Here is a 15,116-nt window from a genome sequence, read left to right on the forward strand (position 1 = left end):
GAAGCAGTAGATTCTGAAATAAGAATGTCACATGGGCTCAGTTAGATGAAACCAAAGGTCCTTTCCCCATAGGGAAAGGGGAACCATAGGGGCCAACCAAAAAAGAAAACAAGAGTAATTGCCCTCTCTAATGCACATATCCCAGCAATTGCCCCTGATGCTGAACAGTATAACTATGAATGTTGGAATTTATTTATTGTTTGCTTGAGCATTAAGCCATTGAAAAATTTGGGATTGGGGCTCCATAAAAGGTTAATTAAGTAAACACGTAACACCTGGTCATTTGTGACACTGTACCATTCTTTATAACAGTGGTTCTCAAAGTTTCCCCCAGAATTTTTTCAGAGGGTCTACCAAGTCAAATAAATATTTTAAAACCTCTTGGTTTCTATTTCTAATATAATACATACTGATAGATGTAACCCATGTAAACCGAAGCTCTTTGTGGTCATCAATCCTTCTTAGAAATGTAAAGGATCCTGAGACCAAAATATTTTAGAACAGTTCTTCATAGTATGCTTTATTCTTAAAAGAAGCAAGCTAGAAACTTGGTTGCAAGAATTCTTCCAGGATTAGGGTTGTCACAGGAAGAGAAAAGTTGCACAGACAGACTGCCATTCCTCACGATGGTAGAGATCTTTCTCAACACCTCCTCCTATACGCCAAAATAAGGCTTGCAGCTATTGCGTGCAAAGGGAGCTGGTTTGTATTACAGCCCTGTGCTTGCTCAGCTCTGCTTATGCATCCTAAATTAGAGGGCGACCTTTATACTGCTTTTAGTATTCAGGATGCTTTGTAATCTTTCTCATTATGTGTCATGGGTCTTTTTAAAATAAAAAATAAAAAAATCCAGGTATTAAAACTGCTCAAAGCTATGAATAGGTAAGTTGAGATAAGAAATCCCCCACCCCCAATTTCCCACATTCCAAATCTAATCTTTCTCATATGGGGCCATCATGTCATATTTTACTCCCAACCATCTTTCAAATCTATCATTTAGTATACAAGATATAGTAATGTCCATGTGCTGGTGAATGGATGGATGAAAGGACAGAAAGATAGATTATCCCTAAGCCTGATGCATTAAAAGTCTTAGTTTGCTAGACTTCTCCAAAAAGTATTTGATTGCCGACCTAGATGACTATTGGCACCTATCATGGATTTATTTGGATTTTATCCTTGCTTCTCCCCCCACCCTTGCTATATTTTGTTTTTGATGAATATTTGGGATGATAATGGTGATGATTTTGCGTTGTTTGATGCATCCTGACTAGAATCTTTGGGACTGGGGAGGGTTATGAGTAATGATAAATCAATGTTGGGGATTTAATTGCTATATTTTATTAAAAAATAAACAAACAAAGGAATGTAAAAGTTTTGGATACTATTGGGAGTACATGTGTAGGAGAGGAGCAGGCAGAGCCTGGGGATACAGTTAAGAGGACTTAGTCTAGAATCCTTAGGTGTCCACAAACCCTCCAAGACCAGCTTCCCTTGAATTCCATTAGCTCTTACGTAGCACCAATTTAGTGCTGTCCACTAGTTGACCAGATTTTTGACTATAGCCATGAGCAACAAATCAGCTTAACCAGAACTTAAGTTGTGGTTCTGATTCTTCACACATGATAACACAATTCTCTACTTTTGTTAATTGTATTTAGAGGAATTTGGCTTCTGTCTTTCATTTTCTGAAGTTGACTTTTGTCTCTATTTGCCAACATGCAGGCCTGGAAGCTTGTCATTGCAATGCATCGGTGACCTTGTATAAAAGTGATAATGTTTGTGCCAGCAGTGTGTCTACAGCATTGCCAGAATGATCTGAAAACCTGTCAAAATAGTCACTTGCTTACAGATTGTAATTTCTGAATTTTCAGCAACATGGTCAGGCAATGAAGTCTTCTGCCCGCTGCTAAGTTGCTCTGCTTGTTGCAATTCTTTTGGCTGGCAGAAAACTGCACCCGAGGGTGATATTATTGCCCTCATTGTCAGCCTCTATCCCCTCTGTTCCCAATAACAGCCCCCCACCTAAGTTCCCTCCAAGGTCTAAGAGACTCTACCTACCTTGAGGCTTCCCTCGGATGGTCTTCAAAGCAAGAAAGAAAACACATCTTTAACACATTGGGCAACATAAACTTGTCTCTGGGGACTAAATGTGAGGGAATATCCTGGGAACATATTCCCAGAGGTTGTTTGTGGTTAATTGTAAGTAGGGAAAGGGCCATAGTCCACAAAAGCAGTGTGCGTTGACATGTTGCACTTATAGCTTGTGGAGGATTGATGCCACAAAACACATACAGGTAACTTTCCAGATAGCCTTCATGTTGGTTTTTTTTTTTTTATTTTTATTATTTTTAATTTAAAACAAACACAACATCCTTCTTTACATGCTGTAGAAAGTGTGTCAGTTGGTTACAAAAAGACTTTCGTGCATCTCTTCCAGAGTCAACAAACATAATTCATATTAACTGAAGTATTTTAACTCAAATATTTATACGTGTTACCATCATCATATCTCCATTTTCATTTGACTATAATTGTTTAAACATCCTTCATCATAAAATATACCAAGATTCAATATATAACCACATACTGGCCTTTCATTTACTATTTCTAAAATCCTCCACTAACACTAAATCCTTATGTCCTATTCTAGCTAAACATCCATAATATTTAATAACAAAATTTTCTAATCCTCCTTTCCAAATCACTGTTTAGGATTTACATCCAGTTTCCTTATGTTATACCCATATCTCTATATATGTTGTTATTCTTATCCCTCCTTTATTTAACTATATCCTGTATCATAACATTTTCCCCCTAATAATCAAAACTTTAACTGTATCTAACTTGGTTCTTTTTTTTAAATTAACCTTTATATATAATCCAAAGGGATTCCTAATCTTCCTTACATGGGTACCATTCAATATTCATATCCAATTATACTCATCATAACACTGCACATTGTATACATTAGTAACATTATCAATTATTTATTTAAACTATATCTATTGTCAATAAATTTCACTAAATTTAATTAGTTTTAAATTCTTCCATCTATCAACCTGTATCTTTCCAATAGCAAAACAGTCTCATATCTTCTGCCATTTGAGGTGCCAGTCCTCTAATCATCTCCTTGATCAACTTTGTATGGACTCCTCTTAGCAACTCCTTGCTTATAAGATCTCTCATGTAATCTTGATGCCCTTTGTGAAGAGTTGGCCTAATTAATTTACGAGCCTCGAGACAAGGTTAAAAAAAAAACCCATTCATTTATTAGGAATAACATCTTGGCATGGACTTCTGTGGAGTCGAAACTAAATCCCACTTAATGGCGTCTGAACTTTATCCCTGTGTCTTCTCCCCACTGGTTGAGGTCATTAATACATTCTCCAACAGGACGTTAGGCAGGGTTCTGGACATGCGCATTCACATCCCAGTACAGAAATATGACACTTTTACTCTGGCCAAAAGTATGCATGGCATTTTCCCCCCCCCTCAACTTGATGGTAGTCATGGAAACGCTTTAGACATTGACACCTTCTTCTATTTATAAGAAGGGTGATAAGTCAGCTTATCTTTGATTGTCAGTAGTGTTATCAATGCTATTGCTAATAAAATTTCTCTCTTTAAATCCATAGATGGATTCTTTTTTTTCTTCTTCTTCTGTATCTTGCCATCTGGGATAGATTTCCCCTCCATTTAATTCCTCTTTCAGTATTCCACTCTTTCCATTTTCAGAGACAAACCAATCACCATAAATATCAGCAAATTTAATCTCTTTATATTCCTTTTCTACTTCGATTTTTTGAGTTTTAACCACCACATTTTCCATTTGATAAACATCCTCAACTTCTTCATCATATTTTGCTGTTAGATGCTCTAAGTATTCCAGCTTCTTCTCTATCCTCTCATATGTATTTGATAATTTTTGTATTTCTGAAAATATCTTTTGCAAGCTTAAGGTTTCTTTTTGCTGTTGAAATTGTGCCATTATCTCCAGCTAACAAACACAGCTGCTCTAGCTTGGAAGGTTAATAAAATTAAGCATATTCACTTTTCTCTGGTTAAAAATATACTTCAAAGGGACATATGTATGCTTCCCTTCTTATCACTCTCTATAACCAAGCAGTGAGATCTTGTAGTGCCAAGCCAAAACAATCAGTGAAGAAAAAAAAGTGTTCCATTTCCAATACACAAACCTTCCAGCCTCCGAGCAGCAGTGTTATTGTTCCAAATTTCCTTATTTCTTTATGTATCTTTTTTGTATTTCAAATTGGAAAAAAGAGTCCAATTTTTAAATGTGTTAGGAGAACACCCACAGTAATGAAAGAGGAAAATTTTAATCCATAGGTTACAGAGAATAATAAAAAAAATAGAAGAAGAAAACTTAATCCATTCATTTTAAAAGGCTTGCATAATTCCATCCATGAAGATAGCATTTAAAAAGTAAGATAACCACCGTCCAAAACCATTCCAAATTTAATTCCGCCGCTTGATTCTTCTGTTCTCCAATTTAAATTAATTTTAAGTTTTTTATAGGTAATCTTTTTTTAAAACAGTAAAAGTTCCTCACCAGCTGGAAACTCTCTTTCCGTATCCTTTTGGAGGATTTTGTCAGCCTTTGTCAGCCTTGGCTGGATTTTTTGTCGCCGGCTTGGAATAACTTCTCTTGCATCGATCAGGGACTTTGCGATGTCCCTGAGGTCAGCAAGATGTATTCTTCCTGTTCACCATCTCTTCGGGACGGTTTAGGTCCGATTGGACCACCCAGCAGCAAAAGCATCGGCTGCGGTCTCGGAGCATTGAGACCACACGTCTGTATCGTTGCGACGTTGGATCCTCCCCCCCTTCAAGTTGATTTTGATGTTAAGGATGGACCTGTGCTATTCCTCCAGTCCCCAAAATGGCTGTAGTGCACAACCATGCAAAGAAAAACTATGGCTGTGTATTTTTAAACAGCAGTAAGATTTATTCATGTGTATGAGGTCTTCTTAACAGTACATCTGGCTTCATGTCCTCAGCAAGTATGCAAGCATCTTGTTGGAAGAAAGTCACTGTGAGCCAGAGGGTTCTTTAAAGACAGCTTTAAAATCAGAATTTTTTGAAGGTCACCTGCTGGACTGTAATCCAGGTGGGATGTCTTCTCCATGTCAAATGTCCCTCTTTCTTCTAACATTTGCTAGCTATTAAATCTCTCTTGTCCCAATAAACAGGAAACAAATGCTGTCATTTCTTCAGCTAAGACTAGCAGTTTACTCTTATCTATACTCTAATGTGCTTACTATTTGCCTTTACAGTTATTTTGACGGATGAAGAGGTTCAGAGGAAAAGAGAGATGATAATAAAGAGGAAGGAGGAGGAAGCTCTTAAGGAAAGCCTCAAGCCCAAATTGCTGGAGGAACAACAGCGAGTGATTGACACTCTTCTTGAAGCCCACCGCAAAACTTATGACCCAACTTATTCAGATTTCTCTCAATTCCGGGTAAGTTCGGCTTACTTTTTTTTATAGTACTTTACTATTGTTGTGAGAAGCAGGACATCTGCTGGTGAAAAAAATGAATATTTTTCAACTTTGTAACTTTTCTGAATTAGTGATTCAAACTGTTGTCCACATCCCACTTAACAAAAGTAACATTGTTGGAAGATTCAAATCTACACTTAATTATAAATAAATACATTAAAAAGAAATTAAAAATAAAGCAAAAAACAAATAAACTCAAAGGGCAGCCTTGATGGGCCACTACGTCTTTTTCCTCACATTGGTTTTCCATGTATGAAAGAACCATTAAATGTGTCTTTTAAATTGGATCTGTGTCCCAGATTGAAGCTCTCTTGCCAAGTCACCAGATTTAGAACTATTCCGACTGGAAATTATTTTCATACTAAGTTAACATGAGATACATCTGTAAATACAGGTAGTCCTCACTTAACAACAGTTCACTTAGTGACTGTTCGAAGTTACAACGGCATTGAAATAAGTGACATGACTGTTTTTCAGACTTATGACTGTTGTAGCAATCCCCATGGTCGTTGATCAAAATTTGTACCCTTGGCAACTGACTCAAATTTATGATGGTCGCAGTGTCCCTGGATCATGTGATCACCTTTTGCGACCTTTTTATAAACAAATTCAACAAATAATTTCACTTAACAATTGTGTTACTAAATTAATAACTACAGTGATTGACTTAATAACTGTGGCAAGAATGGGGCAAAATTCACTTAACAAATATTTCACGTAGCAACAGAAATTTTGGGCTCAATTGTGGTTGTAAGTTGAGGACTATCTGTATACCCCAGTTGGATTTACAACTGTACTGCTTGGAGAAGTTATTAAGTGTATTTGTGACTAGGATTCAGTTGGTGATAGCTGCATTATGTTGGCTGCCCAGTATGACTTCATCACAATCTGTCCTTAAAAATGTACTTGACAGAACAAAATAGGGGATAGTTGCCTTAAGCAGAGTGAATAACCAAGTATCAGGCCTCTTGATGGGCCCCATTAGTCTACCTGTCCAACCTGCCTTTCTAAGCCACACACAAATCTTTGAATAACAAGGTTTATCAGTTCTGAGGGAAAAAGAGGAAGAAGAAGATACTTGTGGCTGAAGCAGCCACAAGTGTTTCCTGCCCTGTCACAAGAGCAAAACAGCTTTGAGTTGAGTGATGTACATGAGGCGTCAGGAGAACAGCTGAGATAGATAGGAGAAGTAGAAGAAAGAGAACTAACTGTGGATGACTCATGGTTTTGAAAAGCTAGAATTAGTTAGTCTTGTTTTTGTGATATTTCCCAACAGACTCCCTCTCCCCCTTACTTCTCTCTTACTAGTTTATATTTTCTGAGCAAAAGCAGTTATTTCCAATATAGGGTGATTAGCCTCTTCATACCTTCTGCTTTCTCAACCTGATGATCAGATAGATACAACCAAATGTATTTTACCTTCAACCAAGAGGCTGCAACATACATTTTTTCAAGGTTATTATGCAAATGAGATAGCAGTTGCAGTGACTATTTGCTTCAGAATATGCTGATTTCTTGAAGAATTAAGTAATAAAAAATGTTAGGGCAAAATAGGAGAAAAAAAGAAATATTAGGTATGTTCTACGCCTTGAGTTATTTATAAAAGTAATAAAGAAGAGATTAAAAAAATTAAAATCATAGGATATCAGAACAGATGATTCTTCTCTTAGGCGGTTGAGAGCCGAGGTGGCGCAGTGGTTAGGGTGCAGTGGTTAGGGTGCAGTACTGCAGGCCACTTCAGCTGACTGTGATCTGCAGTTCAGCGGTTCTAATCTCACCGGCTCAGGGTTGACTCAGCCTTCCATCCTTCCGAGGTGGGTAAAATGAGGACCCAGATTGTTGTTGGGGGCAATATGCCGACTCTGTAAACCGCTTAGAGAGGGCTGAAAGCCCTATGAAGCGGTATATAAGTCTAACTGCTATTGCTAACTGCTATTGTTCTAAGACAGGGCTGTCAAACTCCGGGCTGGATGTGTCACGTGTTGGCCACACCCACGCCCGGTTTAGTGATGGAGGAAAAAGTCCCGATATGTCATGTCACACTGCCGTGATGACATGAGTTTGACACCCCTGTTCTAAGAAATGAATCCATGGAATTGGACAATCTTCAGTAGACTGGATAAACAGAAGTAGAGTGTGTGAAAGACTCAGGGCACCTTTTTCCTCACAGTAAATTATCTCTGTTAATTATAAGCTTACCAGCGTGCCTACCGTCCCTGTCCTACTGTCCCCCTTTATTTGTATTCATTTCCGTTGTCCTTGTCCATGTTCATACTTATACCTGCTGTCTTGTACGTGTTTGACAAACTAATAAATAAATAAATAAATAAATAAATAAATAAATAAATAAATAAATAAATAAGCAAGCTAACTTTCTAGCAACTGCCGTAGAATCAGGAGGAAGGTATGAAGAAAGGAGCAGGCTACTATCAAATGGTATCCTTTCTATTTCAGCCTCCTGTAAGACAAAATGAAAATAAAGAACATACAAGCAGATCTTCTTCTGATATGACACCAGGTTTTTCCTTCTCAGATGACTCTTCGGATACTTCCAGCTTCTCTTCAGGTAGCACGCAGAGTGCGAATCATATTTATATTCACGGTAAACTGCATGAATTCTAACAACTATGTTTCTTTTAAATGGCAAACCTTACAGTTGTCTTTTTTGTAACTATGAAGTTTCTTTGTGAAACTTTTACAACAAATCTTAACTTACAGCTAAGCAGCCCATGTTCTCTCTCTGTCATTGGCTTAAGTGCAATGGCTCATAGTTGATTTTGGCTTTATTAATCTGCTCTAAAGAAAGACAGAGGCTATCTTTTCTGAGAGATGCAAAATTGCCATTGAAAATACAACCCCCATATATGTTTCCTGCTGTAATATGAGTTTTCCAGAGTTGTGATGTTAAAATATTATCAGTTCCACCTAGCAGTCCTTTACATAGAATTAATCTGTTAAAGTACAATATAGCAACATGCCAGAGAATAGGTTGACCTGCGTAATATGGGGGAGAAGGGGCCAATCTGTTTATTACTTTGGGGAGATCACTAATCACCAAATTTAATGCTTCCGCTTTCTCACTTCATGGGTTGCTCCACATTCACAGTAGTCCTGTTATATCCATTTAGAATGTTTCTACATAATTCATTCCTGCAAGATGAAAGGCAAATAAATACCTATTTGATTAGTATCTCCAATAGATTCCTTCACAAAGGTCTCTTTCTCTTCCCCTCAGGAGACCTAACATAGTCCTATGAATTTTAGAGTACTTCTACTCAGAGAATTCTTAATTCCAACACTTTTTGTTCCAATTTTCTTTTACTGGGGTTGTGGAAAAATAAAAGAAATTCTAGGGAAACTCAGAAAATGTTCTATAAGAAAAGGGCCCATGATAAATATTGCCTCTGGCATCATATCAAGATGCATTGTGAGGACACTTCAACATGGCCAGCGTTCCATCTCCATAATCTTCAAAGCTGCTCCTGCAAAGCCTATGATTGGACCAGTCATAGCTTTTACATGCATGGAGGTCTAGCCTGTCTGTCTTCTACCTGAACAATAGACAAGTGTGGAAACTGAGTGAAAGCCAAGAGCATTTTCCTTGTTGTGTTGCATTTGCTTATGGTGGAGGAGGGAGAAAAAAACAGCTGGTTGGATTGGAAGAGCACCACAGTCTTTGTGTCAAGGCTATATCACAATTCAATGCCTGAATGAGAGAAAGAGGCACTGGAAAGTGAGGATTGGTGGGGATTTCTGTCAATGGAAAAACAACCCTCATCCACCACAACCCCATGAAGTTGACATGGCTTTGAGATGGCTTTTGAATATTCATTGAATGTTCTTAGACACATTGTGTGTCTTTATTGTGTTTTGGAGTTTGGCACAGAATGTTTTTTCTTAATGTTACTCATCCAAAGTCCATCAGGATTGGCATGTGATATAAACACTGGAGATTAATAGATAATTTTGAATGTTTAAAAAATGATGCAGGAAAAAGTCAGCTTGGCTGGAACATTGGGGACAATAGCCTGAAGCACCACTGCAGGAGCAGCACCAGAGCTCAATGTGGACATGCCTTGATTCTGTGTTTGGACTTTGAGCTTGCTTTTGTGCCAAAGATTGTACTTTTAGTAATACATGTATGTCATTTGTTATGCTGCACTACAGTGGCTATTGTCTAAAAACCATTGTAAGTGTGGTTAGGAAAGAACAGAGCCATAGATTAAAGTGAAAAATTGGGGCATGTTTTAAATCATGTGGAACGGATCCAAAAATTGGACTCTGAGGAATTCTACAGTCTTAAAACTTTTGATCTCATTTTGGATTCTTTGGCTTTCAGTCAGCCTAGAAACAGCAAGATCCTGGCCACTGCAGTAGCTCCTCGATTTCACCTTCATGATAGGACTCTCTCAATGCAAATCAATACACAACAGAAAGGAAAATAATAAATAGTAATCGTTAAGTAGTCCAACTAATGCTGTGTAAAGTGTAAAACATTTAACCTGTCGTGCTGTAATGAGTGGTGCCTTCCCTGCTGGTGTGACATAGGGTCTAAGCTGTTTCCACCTCTCCTTTTCCACCAGAGCCAATGATGTTTTCCAGTCTGGAATTGAATGATGACAGCACATCCATGTCCATTGACTTATCCCACCTCTCCATGTTGCCTCACCTTGCTGATCTTGTTAGCTACAGCATCCAGAAAGTTATTGGATTTGCTAAAACGATTCCAGGGTTCAGGTAAGAAAATTTAGAAGTAGCTTCAGAACCCTTGCCTGCTTTTTCCTTAGAGGTGTGTGTCTGTGTCTGATTTGTCATACTTAAAAAAATATATATATATATATATATATATATATATATATATATATATATATATATATATATATATATATATATATATATATATATATCAATGCACAACACCACAGAACTTTCAAGAAGACTTCAGAATCTGCAAAGTCACACAAAAGATAAAAAGGGTCACCTAAAAAACCCAACAAAATCTTGACACAACAAGCCATGTAAATAAATATGGTCATTCCTCAGTAGAACTGAAATCCTATCTTCAGAACAGCTCTGTCTTTTTAAAGTCTTGAAATCCATTAACAGCTGTTTCTTTGCGAGGTGATGGAAGGCTTTTCAACCTGTTGCTGCAGGTAAGGGCTAGCATGCCACCTTGGTACTGGTAGAGACCTTGAACAAGGCATCTCAGATTCCATTTTAAATTAGAGCAAGGAGACTGGGAAGGGTGCTGTGTGTGTATGCGCATACACACCTGCAGAGAACCACTGTGGCCAGAGGTTTCCCATAGGTTTGCTGCTTTTATGAACGGAGTTAAACACTGTTGACAAGAAAGTTGAATTTGCTTTGTGGAGCTCTACCAGAAGCAAAAATCCTGCCTAGAACCTCGTGCCTTTTTCCAAAACTTTTGGGATTCATTTTGTTTTGTGGCCCCACAAAATTTGTATCATGATTCCAGGAAATACTCTTTACTCTCATGCATGCTCCAAATAAACTTTCTTTAATCAAATCCACAGCATTGCATAGCCCAGTTGTGACTGGCTTTTAATTCAGTGTGTGAACTGTGTTACTAAAATATCCATATTAAGTGACATGAGAGTTCTGTCAGAAACATCTGGTTTGTGGCCCCTCATTCACATTGGTAAAGCCATCATTTGCGGCTACAATGAATTGCAAGCAGAAATATCTGCAAACAACTTAAGAGTTTGTTGTTGGTTAATTGAGCTTATGTTTGGGGATGGCCTTTCAAGGTGTTGTATCAGATCAGTTTATACCAAGAGAATATGAGGGGGAATATGGGGGGGGGGGGGGGAATAAAGGATAATCGTATCTAATCCTGACCTTACAGAATGTTATGATGATGGACTGGTGGACATCTGAGTTTCATATTCTCCTTTTTTAAATACAGAAGCCTAACAGCGGAGGATCAGATTGCTCTCTTGAAATCCAGTGCCATTGAAGTGATAATGCTCCGTTCCAATCAGTCATTCTCCCTGGAGGATATGTCCTGGACTTGCGGCAGCAATGACTTCAAATACCAAGTCAGTGATGTCACTCAAGGTATGGCCTGTATGGTAAAGCAGAAGATACCCCCGGAGCAACCACCTCATGCCAACTCTGTTTTCCTTCAGTACTTTTAAATACCTCTTAAGATATATAAAAAATGTATCCTAAAGCTACATAGGGTTAGGGTTAGGGCAAATCACTATGGCAGACGGTATTTTATGAATTATTTTACATCTGGTAATACTAGGAAGAATTAATGATAGTGGTATATCTGAGAATGAGAATTGAGTTTATCCTTTGTTTAATAATTTAGAATATAATGCATAATGAAAAAATGTGCTGTTTGCAATAAATCCTGATTTGTGATGTCCCCTGTGTGGCACAGGGATTTTATGCAGTACCTTGTGATTACAGCAGGTATGACTGACAAGCCCACAATCACCATTCTTAATATGCCCTTAGAAATACTCCCAAATTTCCTTGGGAGTGTTTTAGGAGGCCCCAAAACATTGAGGACAAGAGACGAGTCCACAAGAGCTCTCTCTAGCTTGCCAACAGGGGTGTGCAAAGAGCAGTACTCCCAGGTAATTCGTCCTTGTCTCCCCTCAGTCCCATGTGCTAAAACACAGCTGCTGCAGAGGAAGCTTGTAGTGTTTTCCTCACGAAAGGAAGACGGGAGGGGAACGCTGAGGAGCCCCAGGGGAAAGCAGGAGATCCCAGCTTTGTCACTGCTGGTGACCCTCCTCGGCTGCAGCCATGCAGGAAAGCACCTGTCTGGACTACCTTAAAAAAGAGGCCAGTGTGAGGTGACTGAAACCTTGTATATTGGGCTTGAAGTTCAGAGAGGAAAAGAGATTTCTTATTTGCCCAAACCAAAAAATTGGAAAGAAAGACATTTGATGGTGTGAGTTGCAGCTCACAAAAGTCGATGCCTTTTAATAGAACGTGTTAGTCTAAAAAAGGTGCTTGCAGACACACACACACACCCCTCTCTCTTTCTTTTTTCTTTTTGCTGCACCACAGAGACTCTTGTGGGAGCTTCTGGGTGGTACTCAATAAGAAAAAAGAGTGAGAGGAAGGGTGGGCCGTGGGCCAGATAAAATAAAGTTCACTCTGCTACACATGCAAACGTTTCTCCAAGGTCTTCCAGTGAAATGTTGTTTTATCACGATGAATAATAAATTGGGATGAGGAGGTGGATTGTCTGATGGGTCCGGATTGCTGAGCTGGCTGATGTTTCATGAAGTTGCAAACTTCAGAATTCAGTTTCTGTGGCAACCATCTGACTAAGATGGGGAGGAACAGGAAGTTGAAAAAGTAATCACATAAACTGCACGATTGCACCACCTCAAGGGTGAATCCAGTACAAGTTAGGTTTGCCAAAGGCCCAGTTTTAATGAAACATGGATGTTATTATTCTGGTTGTTTGGTTTCTTTGAGCATTCTGCTCACTTTAGGGATGACAACTCAACTGATAACACACTTAGAATTGGGTGCATTGGAAGGAAACTCCAGGGCCAAGATTTATGCTTACATTTGTTACTTCCCCTGTTTTAGGCTAGCTGGTAATTAGTAATCTAGTGCCTGCTCTCAAAAGTTGCTTTGTTTCTGTTTCAGCTGGCCACAGCCTAGACTTACTGGAGCCCCTCGTTAAATTTCAAATTAGTCTGAAGAAACTGAACCTGCATGAAGAAGAACATGTGCTCCTCATGGCTATCTGCATCCTTTCTCCTGGTGAGGAAAACTTCATTGTCCCAGGCTGCATTTCAGCTAACTTAAAATATTATCAGTAAACTATGTTATCATACTTTACATGTCCCTGTATTAAAGCCTTGGTAGAAAATAACACAGGCGGTGTGTTCTCTACCATGTATAACGTATATCCATCTTTTTGACCAAATGAATGTGCTGGATGCCCGTCAGTGTAGGAAACAAGCTACTGAGAAAATAACCATCTATGGAAAATTAATTTTTGCATCCCTTCCACAGCGTAAAGTGAAGGGATTATTTTCAAGGAATTTGATCTATCTCGGAATAATTCTAAATGACCAATCTGTCCTGGCCCTTTTGAATCTACTTTATAACAGATCTTGGCTGGCTAGATCCAGACTGTTTTGATTGTTTTCAGATACATTCAAACATCAGGATGTCCTCAGCATATAGTGATATCAATACTTCCTGTTTTCCAAGCAGAAGTGTTCATATCCACCTAACTACTGCATGAACATGTATAAATGCCATTTTTACATTCCATGTCTTCATGACATTTCCTTTGTCTCATCCCCAGCCCACAATCAAAACAACTTAGTTACCTTTAGTTAGTTGGGTCTTAAACTAGTGTTTTCTCTTTTCTTCCCCCCCCCCCCCCGTGTTTTGCTCTGGACACTATCTAGCATACTTCATTGGTGATGTACCTGGCATGGTTAGGGTAGGATTTGCCCAGCTCCTGTTGGTCGAACTATTCTAGGTATTCCCTCTGTTCCCTATTCCCGCTGTTCTGGTCAGTAAGCATTGTCATCTGGGACCATTTGACTTGCAGGAAAAACTAGAAATCTGGCTTTCACCGCTACATCTGCCTAGATAATGCTTATGATCATTTTCCAAAATGCTTCTTAGGTCTAATGTAGCCTCCTATATTGTCAGGTTTAGAGTTCTTCGGACACAATACTAGGCCTATTTTTAAACACAAGTTTACCAGTATTTTGAAAGAATGCTAGGCCTGCGTTTAAAAACAGGACTAACCCTCTCTCCAAAGCACTAGGTCAGAGGTGAACAGAAATTTAACTTTAATGAAAAAAAGAGCAGACTGTACAATCTGCACATTGCTAGTTCTGTCATCGGTGAGTGCAGTACAGGTTTCTTCTGCTTTTGTTGACATGAAGGTTTAGGTGACTATACATTTCATTGTATTATTAGTAGGGGTTGGATTTAGCTACCCCATTTTGCCTACTACATAGACTACTTTGGAGTGTTGCTAGCCACAGCCATTCACACCCATTCCTTTGTGAAATTAGTTACTGATGGAACTCATGGTTAGTAATAGCTGCTTCTCACCTCACCTTGTGCCCCTTTTCTACCTGTCAGGCAGGTTATGTTTGGAGGGAGCCACCTTCAACCTATTTCATAATAGTGAAAAGTACCACTTCTTCACCAGTTTGCAGGAAATGGTTCTAAATTGGGAATATTTTATTTGCTAAAATTATTATATCTCTGTCCCTTCTTGTCAATAGATCTCATTTTTAAAAAAACTGAGCCAATCTTCCTAGGAAGAATTACTTTTGGTTGAAGCAGATTCCAACAGCCTGACATATAAGTCAGAGAATGAAAAAAAAAGAAGGCCTGAGATACGTGTAGCTGTTTTTCATGGCATTAAAGCAGCTGTGGAATTAAAAACGTATGACCTTCTGGCATTGTGTCAATGGGAGAGTTTCCCCAGATTAAATAGGCAAGGAGCTCTGAAATTAGAATTCTCTGTAAATACCAGCCAAGCATGGACTTCCTCCCCCCCCCCCCTTTTTAAGGCAGAGAGATTAGGAGATGACTAAATAGAGTGAGCTGTCATGGAGTGTGA

The 15,116-nt window shown here is 38.7% G+C and overlaps 1 protein-coding gene across 6 annotated transcripts in view; it reads left to right on the forward strand.

Moving 5' to 3' along the window:
* The window catches only part of VDR (vitamin D receptor), a 92,692-nt gene that overhangs the window by 72,768 nt on the left and 4,808 nt on the right, over positions 1–15,116 (forward strand). For 5 of the 6 annotated variants that reach the window (XM_032209386.1, XM_032209387.1, XM_032209388.1 and 2 more), the window contains 5 exons: positions 5,298–5,482; positions 7,976–8,123; positions 10,105–10,258; positions 11,448–11,599; positions 13,163–13,279. In XM_032209386.1, coding sequence (XP_032065277.1) covers positions 5,298–5,482; positions 7,976–8,123; positions 10,105–10,258; positions 11,448–11,599; positions 13,163–13,279 — 756 coding nt within the window. The remainder of the gene's footprint in view (positions 1–5,297; positions 5,483–7,975; positions 8,124–10,104; positions 10,259–11,447; positions 11,600–13,162; positions 13,280–15,116) is intronic. The other variant, XM_032209389.1, reaches the window with a different exon arrangement.

The sequence above is a fragment of the Thamnophis elegans genome, chromosome 2 (genome assembly GCF_009769535.1).
Source record: "Thamnophis elegans isolate rThaEle1 chromosome 2, rThaEle1.pri, whole genome shotgun sequence".
Taxonomy (NCBI): domain Eukaryota; kingdom Metazoa; phylum Chordata; class Lepidosauria; order Squamata; family Colubridae; genus Thamnophis; species Thamnophis elegans.